A 15285-nucleotide genomic window follows, 5' to 3' on the forward strand; every position below is an offset into this window, starting at 1 on the left:
AAGAGATTGGCGTTGTTCAGGTGATCTGATCATCTTCATCAACGGTCTCAGGATCAGCCACCACATCGATCGAATGAGCAGCGAATGGGTTTGGTTTGGCTTGCACGGGCGCAGTATCTTCGGTCATGGAATCATTATCGTCATCGTCGTCATCTTCATCGTTGGCCTGCTGGAGAGCAGCAAAGGCTAACGCTTTCTTGTTCAATTCTTCCCATTCAGCCTAGAGAGCAGATTTTCGTCAACACAATCACATCAAATTTAGAGGGTCAATTCAGTAGAAATACATACGCTTCGTGCTTTGACAGTCTTTCCACGGGTGATGCTCTTGGATTTCTTAATTTCCAACTGGTCCAAGACCGCTTCCGCGCGATCCATACCCTTTTGCTGTCTCAAACGCTGCGCTCTTGACATCTTCTTCTGTGCTTGTTTCTTCTGAATACCAGAACTGCGACGCTCGGACAACACGGAAGGACGCTCAGCAGATGGTGATTCAGCTCGAGGAGCAGACTCCAAAGACCGATCTACGGGCGAAGCGGCTCGCCGCGCGGCACGAGTGTTGGATACTCTGGCTGAGACATAAATTAGAAATTTGTAGATATCGCAAAAAAATTTAGGACAACTCACGTTTACTTTTGGCCATGTTGGGATTTGTTTAAAGAATGTAAAGTGTGTGGAGACTTGCTATCGATAAAAGAAAATTTTGCGGTGAGCGCGATAGACCTGAAACGCAGCCCCGGATTGAAAAGCAATTTTGTATACTCTCCTTCACCAACACCCTGGCCCTCTCGCCCTCGTCGGAAAGGTCACCTATGCTTCACAGGCTTTCTTCCTGTGGCTACTCTGATTCTTCTTGTCCGCCATGAACGCTCGCAGGGGCGTTAACATCTTGTCAACTGGCCCCATTCATTACGCAAGCCCGAACAGCCACCATGAGACAGCTCTTACTTCGTTACAGAACCACGAAATCCTAGCCTATATCATCCTTGCCATTATTTCAATCTATCTTTTCCTTGATCACTTTGGTTTCGTACCGGTCTCGTTAATCCGTATCGCCTGGAACATCCTGGTCTTCGCGACACCGTCTTGGATCATCGTCGCATTAGACACTCGCATGTCACCATCCGAAACCTCCCCCTCGAGTCCCTCGCAAATGACCTTTCAAGCAAAAAATGAAGCAATGCAGCGGTTTTTCGGTCTTGAAAATAGCTCCTTCACATTTTTTTCTCGCACGCGATCCTTATCAGGTCTCGGGAACGCACTCCTAGGCAACAGCAACGACACGATACCGCCGGGACTGGGAAATTGGGACAATTCCTGCTACCAAAATAGCATCATCCAAGGATTGGCCTCTTTGAAATCCCTTGCAACTTTCCTCGAGCGAAATGTCGATTCCTTGGGGAAGAAGGGAACGCTATCTACACACGAGGCGCTGAAAGGAATAATTGATGATTTGAACAGCGCATCCAATTATGGGCATAAGCTATGGATCCCATCGGACTTAAAGTCTATGAGCAGTTGGCAACAACAAGATGCGCAAGAATACTTTTCTAAATTAGTGGACCAGATCGACATTGAGGTTCACCGTGCATCACGGGGTCAGACGAGGAACATGGGGTTAAAGATGGTTGGCCGGGAGGAGAACATTATGAAGGACATTCGCGCCAACACGGATTCCGATGGCAATGTGGAGGAAACATCATTGCGCAATCCACTGGAAGGGTTGCTTGCCCAACGAGTAGGCTGCATGAAATGTGGCTGGGCTGAAGGCCTGTCGCTTATCCCATTCAACTGCCTTACTGTGCCGCTTGGAGGAAGGGATGAGTATGATTTGCGCGAGTGTTTGGAACAGTACATGACGTTGGAACTTATTGAGGGGGTGGAGTGTGCCAAGTGTACCTTGTTGCGCGCACAGCATCAACTCAAAAGTCTCCTTGGCGATATGACTGATGCCAATGGTTCACCTGACAGTTTACAAACGCCAGGGTTATCCGATGCTATGAAGACTTCGTTCCAGGAGCGGCTCAAATCTGTGCAGGCTGCCCTCGAGGAAGACGATTTCGCCGAAAAGACTCTTATCAACAAATGTAATATCCCATCCAAAAATCGAGTTTCTACCACCAAATCCCGACAAGCTGTGATTGCACGCGCACCACAATGCCTGGCTGTCCACATCAACCGAAGTCTCTTCGATGAAATGACTGGGATGTTGAAAAAGAACTATGCAGCGGTCAAATTTCCGAGGCACATGGACTTGAATAAATGGTGCCTCGGCACTCAATCTGGGGAACCTGATGATCGAGTTGAGCAGTGGGTGACAAATCCTTCCGAGTCTATGCTTCCCTCGCCCGGTCAAGCAATAAGTCTATCCAGCAGACACTATGAACTGCGCGCCATCATCACCCATTATGGTCGACACGAGAATGGACATTACATTTGCTACCGCAAATATCCGACTGCGACATTTCCAGCTTCTGTCCCTGACGAGGTTCTTCAATCAGAAGGAGACAAGGACAAACTTGAACGCTGGTATCGACTAAGTGATGACGATGTTCAGATGGTTAGCGAAGGACATGTGATGTCTCAGGGAGGTGCGTTCATGCTTTTCTACGAAGCTGTTGAAGATCCACTTCCCGCACAGCATGAGCCTGAGCCTCCAACCCCAGAATCCATGCCTTACGAGACGACTGAATCGGTGTCCAATTTCACACTGTCAGAAAACATGTCTGTCACAACTACCATCACTGATGACGGTTCCAATACATCACGTGCAACCAGTGTATCAACTCCCGATTATATCTCTCTGCATACGGAGGACCCCAAGCAGACCGTTCCACCACTCAGGGCCTCAAGCACGCAAGATCTTAGACCCGAAGACGCCGCAGAAAATCTTGCATCACCATCTATGATCACTGCGTCATGAGCTACCCATCCTATCTATCTTCTGTTTTATCTGTAATTTTCTCCGACTAGCGAAGCCATACTGTGGCAAGCCACTGCATCACGATGATACCCGAGGCACATTGATCTTTGATCTGGGGCGTTTTTATGACAATTTTGAACATTTACGGCTTATGTATGACTGGGCTTTGTACTCTAAACCGGATTTCCATTACAGCGAGATCACTATACTCATTGATTATACTCATTGATTCCTACCATAGACCGGACAATTCCAAGATTCTTTTACACCCACAATCTTCGTGTCCGCATTTCCTCGTGCAGTAATCTCCCGGGCGCTTTTTGGCTCGAAATTTGGAAATGATCATAATATTGCCTCGTATACCACATACTAGAAATCAAAGGCCAAGAAAACAGCTTATCGAACTATAGCTCGCGATGGTTGAAACAAAACCAGGATAAGTACTCCGAATCCCTTAGAAAAGACAGCACTTAATCTTCGTTGGACGAAATGGCTGATATAACCAATTCACACCTGGTTTGTACTCTGCGAAGTTTTGCTAGAACAGATTGGCCAGTACGATTCAGCAATTCATTCCTATCAGCTACAACAAAAGCGCGTCCATTTGCTGCAATAACATTATCACAATATAAGCTGCGAATAATGTCTCCGGCTGATATAACACGATCTAGACAAGTTAGAAGAAAGCCGGTGGTTCCCTCGATTTCACTAACCTAACGCCTGTTCCAACAAGTAGAACTTATATATTTCACGAAGAAGTTGTTCGACCTGCGTCATTTCCGGCATTGACTCCGGTGCAACAACATTGAAATCGAAAGGGAGGTCGTCTAGATTTTTCAGTAAGACGGCTATATGTTTTCTCATTGTACATCAGACATACCCGTAGAAAAAACAGATCTGAAATGCCTTAAGAAGACATTATCGATTCCAGTCCTTTTATCTTCCATTGTCGATTCTGCGCCAATCAGGGCTGTGAAATATACTGCAAGAGGGAATCTCCAGCCAGGCTTGAGATCTTGTATAATCTCGTTAACGGCGTCTAAACGATCAATCATATCTTCTGAAGATACTGGTGCATCTGCATATGTCCATATAGCCTCACGAAGGCGAATGACTTCAATAGCCCATATAGGCTTTCCGTTGCGCGTGGGCAGTTCATGGAATTCAAGGAAATGAGGCTGCACCCGACGTAGTCGATCACGCTGAAAGAGAGATTCAGCAGAAATTATCTCGCACTTTCCCTCGATCTTAAGTTCGCCTTGGGAAAGGTATTCTCCGAAATAATTGTCGCCGCGCATACATCTCACATCTTCCAAATTCTTCGTAGGCTCATGGGTATCGTAATCACAGAACGTATCGATTAGATCCAGGTCACGAAGAAATGTGCCTCTAGGGAATAATGTGGTGTCAATGATGAACAGATTGATATCATCTAGTTCTGATTTGTCTCTTGGGCTCAGATGTCGGTAGTAGATGAACTGAATTGCGTCGAGGAGTGAGCTGGTCCATGATACGAAATTATCCTCTAATTCGCGCTTTGGCCACCATCTAAAATGCAAGTTGAGTGTCCGGGCTATTGTTGTTCGTTTTTCGTTATCCAAGTAATCGAATATGTCTTCTTTGGATGAACCATCGTCGCAGTAGGCCGCCTCCGAGAAGACCCATTTCTCGTTTGTTTCGCCGGCGGAAAGGGGGGAGACGACGCGAAAGAGGTACCGGGGAATGTTGTCTAGGGCTGTTTGTGGGAATCCGCTATCTGCTTGAGGTTTGAAGAGTAGCTGTTCCAGGTCAGGTGGATCATTCAAGGAAGTACTTCCTAGGCTTTCAGCCAGATTGTCCATTTTGACGCGAATGCTTTCTGAATTCGAAGGATTTGATACTGAACACAAGTAAGGATGAACCTCGGAACATTAACAGAATGAGAACATGAGGGGGATGTCAGCTTGGTGGTCAGATCACGCGGTTCCTATATATAGCCCGTTCTATACCTACATTTACCTGTATCTGCGATACGGCCAAACTGACGTTTTCCACTCTTTGTACATACTATACTGAGGTGGTTAGTATAATGGAAATGAAAATATCGATTTCACTCAGTCCAATGCAATAAAATCGAAGATAAAAGTTTCCGCTTAGGAATTATATATTCAGCCAACATTTTAAGCATTTGGACTACCTCTTCCAGTTCCGACAAATGAAACAAGAACGAGTAATCCGACAAAAGGTCAACTCTTTCCACATCTTCTTCAGATAATAATAAAACTCAAATTTCCTACGCCTTGGAAGATATCGCTCAGTAATCTCCATAGCTTGTAAAGCCATATCATCCGCATGGTAATCATCAATCCCGACAAGTCTAAACATCCCAATATATGTACTAATCAAAAGAAACGCCTCTCGCAATACATCCTCAGCACCGAGGCACTCCAATGAGAGCCTGATATCTTCAAGGTAATAATTGACTCGATCGACGCGCTCCTCGAGACAGGAATCGGTTGTTCCGGAGAACCGGGTAACGGGGATTTTCACCATCTTTCAAGAGTGTGCATGTCATCTTCGAGGGCGTAGGCAATCTCGGGGTATGAGACTGTGCCTACTGTGGCAATGAGATCTCGGTATCTGTTAATATTGTTTAAGACCTTTGCTCGTTGGCTGTAGAATTGGACGGCGATGGGTTCCATGCTTGTTGAATTTTCAAATTAATGTAGATAAACTTGCAGGTGAGTGAAGCGAATTTATGGCCAGAGTTGATATATTAGGAGTCCATACGGGTTTCAAGGGCGGCAATTTATTTATAGAAAGATTTACTACTGACATGTGCATAGATCAGGGGATATAATATTTTGTTGTTTAATTATCCTTTGTATACAATGTGTCCCCCGCGGCAACAAAGAGACTGGATATGAACCAAGGCCGAGGACCAGGATCAGAGAGACTCGGGACTTTGGATGGCAGTTTATCGGCTGTTTCAAGCCTTTGTTCTAACATTCGAAGGATTCAACGCCTTGAAACAGCATAAAGCAAAGAGCAAAGTATCGAGGATCAAAGGTATGATAAGACTTTGAATCATAAGTCAAGAGTTTAGCCACCTGGGTACCTTGACATGCAGCCACAGACTTGTTGCCATTTGACTGGAATTACTCATAGATAGCTCCTAATTGGTGGTCGCCTAGGCGAGAATGGGCACAATGAAGACATAAGAGGGATCACAGCAGCTTGCATAGTACATAAGATCGAATCTCAAGCATCTTTATTCCTGCTTGAACTACATGTACATATGCGAATAGTTACGAAAGTCCGGAGTTGCCTAAGGCATCACTGCATCCCAAGCCGAGTTTCTCCTCCCTCCAGTATTTCCTTTCAACCTTCTTTCTCTTCCCCTCAAAGTCGCTAACATGGATGCCCTATCAAATTTTCAACTGCAGAACTTTTTCACCCGATATAGTCCACTCACTAAGGAGATATGTGACAAAGTAGCTGCTAAAATTGCCAGCGGCGGAACCGTCAAGCCTACACCCTTGCAAGGCGCACAGAGCTACACCGTCCATATCACCAATGGCACCAATATCTTCATCATCCAGTTCCGTGGTCCGAACAGCATTCTAGATCTCGACCTCCTGGCCACTGCACAAGAAACCTATGGGCATCTGGTACCTACCTGCCAAAAAATTACGAGCCAGCATCTGAAGGGATTAGATCCTCTTCAGGTATACAAGATGAATTACATCCCTGGAGATGCGCTTCTTCAAGTAAACAAATTTCTCCACCAGCCTGAGAATTTTCCTCTTCTGGAGCAGACTGTACAAGACTTTGCTATGTATACTCACCTCTATCCGTCTCGAAGTTCCTCGAAGTTGGATGCTAAAGAATCTAGATTCTCTTCTTCTGCGTGGCGTAATCGGCCATCTGTACCTTCATTCCAGAGCAAAGCCTCGATTCAGAGCGAGTATCTTTCTACCCTGGAGCGCATGATGAAGCTATTACCAAACCGCTTCCAGCCTCTAATGGATAGGATAAAAAGCCAACTCCCATTTCTCTTTGCAGATGATTATCCTATGGTAATCAATCACTGGGACCTGCTTGAAAATAACATTATGGTGGATATTCAAACAGGCAACCTTACCGGCATCGTCGATTGGCGCGATGCTAAAGTGGGTCCTTTTGCTATGCAATTTTATGGACTAGAGAATATTCTAGGGATCAGGAAGACAACTTGTATGGCCTTTCATCCACGGCATATTGAGCTTCGTCGGCTGTTTTGGAAGACGCTTTATGAGGAGATGGGTGATGTGTCTGAGGAGATAAAGGCGGTAATTCAGGCAGCAAGGATGGTTGGGATCTTTCTGGGTAATGAATTCGTTGAAGCTTCTGATAGGGAGGACGAGATGCATCTGGCTGTTCTTGAATCGATGACATTGGACTTGTCCGATGTTGGACTTTAGGATATGGATGTACCTAGGGAAGATGATGGTGATAAATGTGATAGCTTTAGTATTTCACGCTGTAAGGTTATCATTTCTGGACTAGAATATTTACTATGGTGGAGTGTATTTTGGTAATTCAATTTGAGCGGGATGGATGGATAGGTGGTTAGATCTGAATTGATTGATGGAATAAACTCGATCGAGTCGCCCCACACTTATATGGTAAGGATCCGAGAAGTGGGGTAGGGTAGGCCTAATCTTTAAGCCTAAGCACAACATCAGAAGCTTGGAATTGCGAGTATTGGAAAGCGTAAGACTCGATATGAATTGGTAAAGACTTGAGATCAATCAAAGAAAGTTCAAGTTCGTCTATCACCAAAGGCTATGAGCCTGAGCTGCAAGAGGGGTATAAAAACGATTGGAGGAACAAGGGAAACGCCAGAATGCCATGATATGTCAAATTAGACGGAAACGAGAGTGTGAACGCTATTGAGAAATGTGCACGCGCATCAAACCGAGCCGCCAATATTTGTGGTCTCCGACCAATATAGAAACGATAGAAACGTGTTAAAAGATGTATATGACCAATATTATGATAAATCGTAATTTCTTCCGGATGCCAAACTCGTTATTGCATCCCTGCACGACCGTCGAAGGCAAGGGGACCCGAATCGTTCCTAGGGGTCAAGGGATTGTCATCTGATGTCTCGGAGCGGACTGGTGTATCGGCACGAAGATGAGAGACATGGGGGATGTTGAGAGGTTGTGTGGGCTGCCAGCCTGGTACATTGGTGGCGCTGCGCGAAAGATCCTCATTGCTTCCACTGGGCGCAGGGGAGTTCGTGCTTCGGCTATCCTCTGTATCCACGTCTGGCCTTAGGTGCAAGTTTTCCACATCGGTGACCAGGTCGGGCTCTTCAGGGATGACATCTTGCTGGTTGGTATCAATGGCGAGGCTTGCGTTCACGGGTGACTGTGTCTCGGAACGAGGCTCTGCGATTTCTCCGGCAATTTCTGGCTCTTCTTTGTCCTCCTTATCCTCGAGATCGTAGTCATTTGTGTCATCTACTTCGGCGCTCAAGTCTGTAAATGCGCGACAGTTGGGGCACTGAAACATTGGGTACTCGGGTGAATGAAGCAGACGACTGATACATTTATAATGCCACACGTGAGCACAGGCCGCCATGAACAGACACTGATATGGCCGCTAGATTACGGTAAGCAATATTTCGGAAATTCCAAGTGATGAAAGGCTTACCAAGACCGAGCCAAGACAAATTGAGCATTCCCGGCAGCCAGAATAATCAGCAGTTTCGCCCTTGCCCAAATTTTTGATGAGGCTCTCCGTATTTTTACTGTGAAATAATCAGCAGGGATAGCATGAAAGAAATTGGAGAGGTCATACTTGAACTCATTTGGTTGTTGCTGCCACGAGCGATTACACTCGATGCGAATGCGCACGCAGCGGAAAATCATTTCTTCGCCGCCCCGAAAATCAATGCCAAGCTGAATAATATCACCGTCCTTGATGGTATATAGACGAGACTGCATATTTGGCTGACTCAATCGCATGTGGTTCAAGAACGTGCCCGACGAACTGCCCACATCTTTGACATGCCACTGGCCATTGACAAACATGAATTCACAGTGCTTGCGGCTGACGACCTTGGATTTGAAGCCCACAGGAGCATCGGAAGGCTCAGTGGGGTTGGGAATGGGAATACCATCACGCTCAGAATAGCGACCCACGCGAATCACACAGCTCTCCGATGGCAGAGTGCGGGCGATGGGAACAAACGGTAATGAGGGGCGCGAATTCTGATAGTTATCCTGGTAGGGGAAAAAGCGAATGGTGGCTTTTTGTTTCGGTGCATTTGGTGATTGCGCATCCAGGGTTGTGATGGGCAGATCTGGTGCATCGTTGGGGGTGGGCGGCTCTGGAGACGGAGTGGTCGCTGGGGCTGGGGCTGGTACGGGGGTGGTTTGTATTTGGGTCAGTCCCTCTGAAGTCCCAGTGCGACCCAGTCGTGGTGTCCGACCAGAGACGGCGGAGACACTTCGGAGTCGTGCCATTTCTGAGCGAGTCGAGTTGTTGGGAGGGGGAGATGCAGATTCGGCGGATGACGCTTGGGTATCGGGACGGTAACCTGAAGGCGCAGTGTTGTAGCGAGACAAAGAATGATCTTCAGGACATGAAGTAGAAGTCCCCTGGCTTGGGGGAAAATCGCTAGAAGTTGGCGATAACCAGGGGATTCGACTACTCAAAGAATTGCGGGCCCGTTGCCCACTGGGGGAAGATAGGTTTTGGGTGTAAGCGCGTAACTGGCTCAGACGGCGGAGACGCCCAGAACGAGGAGGGTCGGAAACTGTGGAGGCGGTGGCGGTAGATGCAGACATGGCGTGGTTTTTGCTGCAACCTGGGGGGATTCTGCCTGACAAGTCTCACCAACTTGAAGGATCAAACAGTAGAGTCAGGCGACTCGGGTGCAGAAAGATGAAGATCGAGATTGAGATCGGGAACTGGACTAAGAAAGCGGCTCAAAAATGGGATTACCAAGACCAAGGCATTATTGATGCGTTCACCAAGAGATACAGAGGAGAGAATATGGGGGAAAGAGGCAAAGGACAAAATGCAACGAGGCACAAGTCCAGAATGGGGATTTTCAAGAAGAAAGCAGGAATCCAATCAGAGGAATGTCTTATGATATAACCATCGAGGAGGATTTCATGGAACCAAACGGGGCTAACCAATACTTGAATGACTTATTAAAGAAAAAGCACGGGCGAATGGGCCCATTTACTACTCATGTGGACTAGTCTCCAGAACAACTATTAACCTATCGCTTGTTACTTGTTCAAAGAACTTTGCAGGTAAAAAGTCTCGTCATTTGCTGAGATTCTTTTCTTTCATTTTGCGGGGAAAAAAGCCTTTAAATTAGTCTGGAACCATCATCTTTTGCCTGTTTAGCCGATGGGCAAATCCACCTTTTCTATTTTAAACTCTAGAACCATCTGATGGGTACACGAAAGAACAAAAAAAAGAAAACTTTCAAATGTGAAGAAAATTGGAAAATAATGATATAAAATGCTATCGCAACATTCAATCACTTGTCACATCTGGTGATCGCATCACAAGACTGATGAACGTCATTGGGTCTGTCATTGCACGGACCCACAGGGGGCTGGGGACATACAGTATCTACTCACTGGATATGACCACTTTATCATGAAGATGCGCTAGATATGCATTCCTTCAAGGTCAATGATTTAACTCTTCATCAGGAGGCTTTTTTCAACCGAGGTAGAGAAAAGTTGAATGTGACGACTCTGATTGGTTATAGCTTACGGATGATGTGCTGAAGCTCCCGTTATCTTGCTTGACAAAAAGGTAGCACTAGCATTTTAAGTTAGAAACCTCTGCTATTCTCACTTTGGGACATTTGGAGTCACCGAGATCAAATTAGATTATGGTTGGAAATCAATGTTAAGATTGGAAAAGGATCTTGCATGTGTAGTTGAACTAAAGTAACCAATTTATACTTAGCACTGTTTGATCCCGACTTCCCTCAAGCACGGGTTGAGGGGGGGAAACTAGTGAGCTCCTGCAACCTTCCTTCTTCAACCCCCTCCTCCCCTTCCCTTTTTTTTATCCCCGACAACTTTCAAGGTTGTCCCGTTCCTGAGACCAGATCAACTGTAAAGATCGCCCATCACGCGCCTGTGTTCTCCCGCCCCAAAAAAACCTTGGAAGCTTGCGCATGCTTTGGGCCCCAGCCTCTTTTCCACCCCACTGCAATTTCTCTACTCCTTCACCTCAATCCATCGTTTATACTGCACGCCCTGATGCGGGCCTGTTGAAGGAGGCATGAGTGGATTCGCTACCACTTGTCTGTCGTGCCTGGCCGCCGTCGACCGATGGTGCCATATCACCGCCTGTCTCGGGGCTGGCCGTTCCCGAGAAGACATCTATGAAACAACTTTGGCAGATAACGAACGAGAGGCGGTCTCAGATCTGTTAGGCTATCTTGAGAATGTACGTGATCGCGAACGGGTAGAGTGCCTCGCCGCACTCCGGTCGGGCTCTCACCTCAGCTCAGTGGCTAACCCATTCCCCTGTACAGCGCGCCGAAACCGACTTCTTCTCAGGTGAACCACTGCGAGCTTTGAGCACTCTCGTATACTCCGATAATATTGACCTACAACGGAGCGCAAGTCTGACGTTCGCCGAAATCACCGAACGAGGTGCGTGATGACGCAAATTGCCTTGGGCATGCAATACCTAACCTGTTTCCTGCAGATGTACGAGAGGTAGACCGCGATACCCTGGATCCTATTCTTTTCCTGTTGCAGAGTTCCGATCTCGAAGTCCAGCGAGCTGCCAGTGCAGCCCTGGGCAACCTTGCTGTCAATGGTCGGTGTTTGTTCCTTGCCACGCATTTTCGTCACTAACCCCGACACAGGTGAAAACAAGGTCTTGATCGTCGCCCTAGGAGGGCTGGCCCCTCTGATCCGCCAGATGATGTCGCCGAATGTGGAGGTGCAGTGCAATGCGGTGGGTTGTATCACAAATCTGGCCACACATGAAGAAAATAAGGCCAAGATCGCTCGATCGGGCGCGCTGGGTCCTCTCATCCGGCTGGCCAAGTCGAAGGACATGCGCGTTCAGCGGAATGCGACTGGAGCGCTGCTCAATATGACCCATTCTGGTAGGTCATTCGTCTCATCCAGAACTGGGAGCGATCATTGACCCTCAATAGATGATAACCGACAACAACTCGTCAACGCCGGCGCTATTCCTGTTCTCGTTCACCTCCTCTCCTCCCCTGATGTTGACGTTCAATACTACTGCACAACTGCACTTAGCAATATTGCAGTCGACTCGACCAATCGCAAACGACTGGCCCAAACCGAGTCCCGTCTCGTCCAATCATTGGTCCACTTGATGGACTCATCCACCCCCAAGGTTCAATGTCAAGCCGCCCTCGCCCTGCGCAATCTGGCTTCCGATGAGAAATATCAGCTGGAAATTGTTCGGGCTAAGGGGCTCGCTCCTCTGCTTCGACTTCTCCAATCATCTTATCTCCCCTTGATCCTTTCTGCCGTTGCTTGCATTCGTAACATCTCTATTCATCCGCTTAACGAGTCCCCGATCATTGAAGCGGGCTTTCTGAAGCCGTTGGTGGACTTGCTAGGTACTACTGACAATGAGGAGATTCAATGTCATGCCATATCAACACTGCGCAACCTTGCTGCTAGCTCTGATCGCAACAAGGAGCTCGTCCTGCAGGCTGGTGCTGTGCAGAAATGCAAGGACCTCGTTCTCCGGGTCCCGCTAACCGTCCAATCCGAAATGACTGCTGCCATCGCTGTGCTGGCCCTCAGCGATGATCTCAAAATTCACCTGCTGAACCTCGGGGTATTTGACGTTTTAATACCCCTGACCAACTCTGAGAGTGTCGAGGTGCAAGGAAACAGTGCAGCTGCTTTGGGCAATCTTTCTTCTAAGGGTGTGTTTCCCCCCCAATATCCTTTGATCATTCGTCATTGCGTTTTTTCAATATTACTTTTCTTTTATCCCCTTGCTCCCTTTTTGATCTTCGTCATTTCCGTTTCCCCGCGTCCCCAGCTTTTCTTTTGACTTTTTCTTTGAATCCATTGCTCACCAATGTAGTGGGCGACTATTCGATCTTTGTCCGTAACTGGACAGACCCGAACGGCGGCATCCACGGCTACCTTCAACGATTCCTCGCAAGCGGCGACCCTACCTTCCAGCATATCGCTATATGGACTCTTCTCCAGCTCCTCGAATCCGGAGATAAGAAGCTCATCGGGTACATTTCGAAGTCCGAGGACATTGTACACATGGTGAAGTCAATTTCCGACAAGAATATCGAATCCGACGATGAGGATATGGATGATGGTGAGGGAGAAGTGATCGCACTCGCTCGCCGGTGCTTGGAGTTGCTGGGCGCTGGTCCCAAGCAGACTCTGGTTGAGGCATAGGATGGATGGGGTTTTTATGTTCGAACGTGCAAGTCCCTGGTCACGTTCCTTTTATTATTTGGCCATTCAACTCTTATTTTACTCTCCATATCTATTTCCTGGGTGTCATTATGGGCATTGGATTCTTTGAAACTTCGGTTTTGTTTATGACAGCGGGCATCTGGAGTGCTAAGTGCTGTTTTGTTCTTCTGCTTCCATGTCCAGTATGGGTCGGTGCTATTGTGTCTTCTTTGTTGCTACTCATACAACGTGTATTAGTGCTAGATCTGGATTTTCGTAATTGAATCATCTCGAGCATGAATAAACATGGTAGTGTACAATGTAGAAGTAGAAGCCAGTCCGTTGATAGCGGGGACCTGCGGGGAAACCTACTTCCGGCCCGGTCATCGCTCTAAAAAAATCACTTCTTTGAACCCCATCATCTTGCCAGCTTTCATACCCACAACATAATGTCAACATCTCTTCCCCCTGTGGCAATCCCAGGTCAACGCCTGGGATCTGCTTCCCTTTACTCCGGGGGACCAGGCACACATATCACACAATCCTACATCTACGCCTCCATCGCTGGGCCCGTCGTCGTGGATCCCGCCCAACCCAAGACCGGAACCAAGCCAACCATTCGAGTCTCTCGGGCTGTCCCAGCCGTAAGCCGAGCTGCTTCAGCCCCACAGCAAAAGAATCGATACAACACCCTACCAGCTGTCGGCTCCATTATCCTGGCCCGTATCAACCGTGTCCAAAAACGTCAGGCCACTGCCTCCATTCTTGTTGTTTTGGACAATACCTCGCAGGACCCTTCGCAGAATGCTTCAGACAATGACAACGTCGCCTCCATCTTGACTTCCGCTGCCGACCCCGAGAACCATAGCAGCACTGACGAGCTACGCTTCCAGGCTCTGATTCGCAAGGAGGACGTCCGCGTTGTCGAGACTGATCGCGTCGTCATGGATGAGATGTTCCGCGTTGGCGATATTGTGCGTGGCTCAGTCATTTCCCAGGGTGATCAGAGCTTCTACTACATCACTACTGCTCGCAACGATCTCGGTGTTGTCATGGCTCGCAGCGATGCAGGAAACATGATGTTCCCTGCTAGCTGGAAGGAGATGCGCGACCCTGTTACCGGGGCCGCTGAACCAAGAAAGGTTGCACGCCCGTACTGAGAGATACACAGTCTGGCCAAATCCGATTCTTCAAGGAAGCTGTTTCCTTACTCTTTTAGTGATGGCGGAAGGCGTTACTAAACCTACTACCAAGCCATCTTGCATTTGATATGCAGACAGCGCCAAATTTGGATCATATGGGGAAATCCAAACCCGAGACATGGCGTCAACATGATCAGGCTATGTGACACGATCCACGCATCCGTTCTTCGTCACCCAAATCACCTACCATCAACTACCTTGACTTGAGTACTCCCACACAGTCACAATCTCATCCCCCATAGGCGCCTACCAAGGTTCGCCGCCGCCACTGACATGAGCACATGGCGATATGAATGTACCAGCACTGCATTGAGGCCGAACTCCTCCGCAGAATTTATGTGATACCCACAGTTCATGAATGAAAAACGAATTACCATTTCTTCTAGCCTCCGTTAACTACAGCACTTACTATGAAGATCCGTTCCAAAGAACAGCTTCCTAGCCATCAGTAGATTCCTACCTCCTAAGTATACTCGGTCGAGACCTATCCATGTCGGGCTGTGTTTGTCAATGGAGGAAGATTGACGGTTTTCCTTTGGAATCGCGCGGGGACTCTCATCCTTTGCGAACCACCCCTCTACTACTTCTTGTCTTTAATATGACCTGAAAGATGATCTCGGGGTGGTTACATTCTCGTAATCTCACTACTCAGAACATTCAAACAAAGACTGAATAAATTTCAATACATTGAACCTTCCTATTACTATGCCCCAAACAAAGCCATTACGATAGTCAA

General features: G+C 47.5%; 7 protein-coding genes across 7 annotated transcripts; 4 read left to right on the forward strand and 3 right to left on the reverse strand.

The window, feature by feature from the left end:
• Positions 1 to 16: 16 nt before the first annotated feature.
• On the reverse strand, positions 17 to 640 carry N7520_011036 (Alb1 domain-containing protein; the record flags this gene model as incomplete). The annotated part of the gene is made up of 3 exons (XM_057144969.1): positions 17 to 220; positions 289 to 569; positions 625 to 640. 3 exons carry the CDS (start codon positions 638 to 640, stop codon positions 17 to 19), a joined length of 501 nt encoding a protein of 166 aa, XP_056990723.1.
• A 219-nt stretch (positions 641 to 859) lies between these two features.
• N7520_011037 (ubiquitin-specific protease UBP1) lies at positions 860 to 2920 on the forward strand (the record flags this gene model as incomplete). Its single annotated transcript, XM_057144970.1, has 1 exon — positions 860 to 2920. One exon carries the CDS (start codon positions 860 to 862, stop codon positions 2918 to 2920), a length of 2061 nt encoding a protein of 686 aa, XP_056990724.1.
• A 708-nt stretch (positions 2921 to 3628) lies between these two features.
• N7520_011038 (uncharacterized protein) lies at positions 3629 to 4761 on the reverse strand (the record flags this gene model as incomplete). The annotated part of the gene is made up of 2 exons (XM_057144971.1): positions 3629 to 3768; positions 3801 to 4761. 2 exons carry the CDS (start codon positions 4759 to 4761, stop codon positions 3629 to 3631), a joined length of 1101 nt encoding a protein of 366 aa, XP_056990725.1.
• Positions 4762 to 6315: 1554 nt separating this feature from the next.
• Positions 6316 to 7362, forward strand: N7520_011039 (Protein kinase-like protein; the record flags this gene model as incomplete). The annotated part of the gene is made up of 1 exon (XM_057144972.1): positions 6316 to 7362. The coding sequence occupies one exon, from the start codon at positions 6316 to 6318 to the stop codon at positions 7360 to 7362; it is 1047 nt and encodes a 348-aa protein (XP_056990726.1).
• A 610-nt stretch (positions 7363 to 7972) lies between these two features.
• On the reverse strand, positions 7973 to 9741 carry N7520_011040 (FHA domain protein; the record flags this gene model as incomplete). The annotated part of the gene is made up of 3 exons (XM_057144973.1): positions 7973 to 8551; positions 8603 to 8699; positions 8750 to 9741. The coding sequence occupies 3 exons, from the start codon at positions 9739 to 9741 to the stop codon at positions 7973 to 7975; spliced, it is 1668 nt and encodes a 555-aa protein (XP_056990727.1).
• A 1468-nt stretch (positions 9742 to 11209) lies between these two features.
• vac8 (protein anchor VAC8) lies at positions 11210 to 13347 on the forward strand (the record flags this gene model as incomplete). The annotated part of the gene is made up of 6 exons (XM_057144974.1): positions 11210 to 11377; positions 11466 to 11586; positions 11642 to 11755; positions 11805 to 12050; positions 12102 to 12851; positions 13016 to 13347. The coding sequence occupies 6 exons, from the start codon at positions 11210 to 11212 to the stop codon at positions 13345 to 13347; spliced, it is 1731 nt and encodes a 576-aa protein (XP_056990728.1).
• Positions 13348 to 13796: 449 nt separating this feature from the next.
• On the forward strand, positions 13797 to 14507 carry N7520_011042 (exosome non-catalytic core subunit CSL4; the record flags this gene model as incomplete). The annotated part of the gene is made up of 1 exon (XM_057144975.1): positions 13797 to 14507. The coding sequence occupies one exon, from the start codon at positions 13797 to 13799 to the stop codon at positions 14505 to 14507; it is 711 nt and encodes a 236-aa protein (XP_056990729.1).
• Between the last annotated feature and the right edge of the window lie 778 nt (positions 14508 to 15285).

This window comes from Penicillium odoratum (assembly GCF_028828045.1).
Source record: "Penicillium odoratum strain IBT 22623 chromosome Unknown utg000008l_segment0_segment0, whole genome shotgun sequence".
NCBI classification, from domain to species: Eukaryota; Fungi; Ascomycota; class Eurotiomycetes; order Eurotiales; family Aspergillaceae; genus Penicillium; species Penicillium odoratum.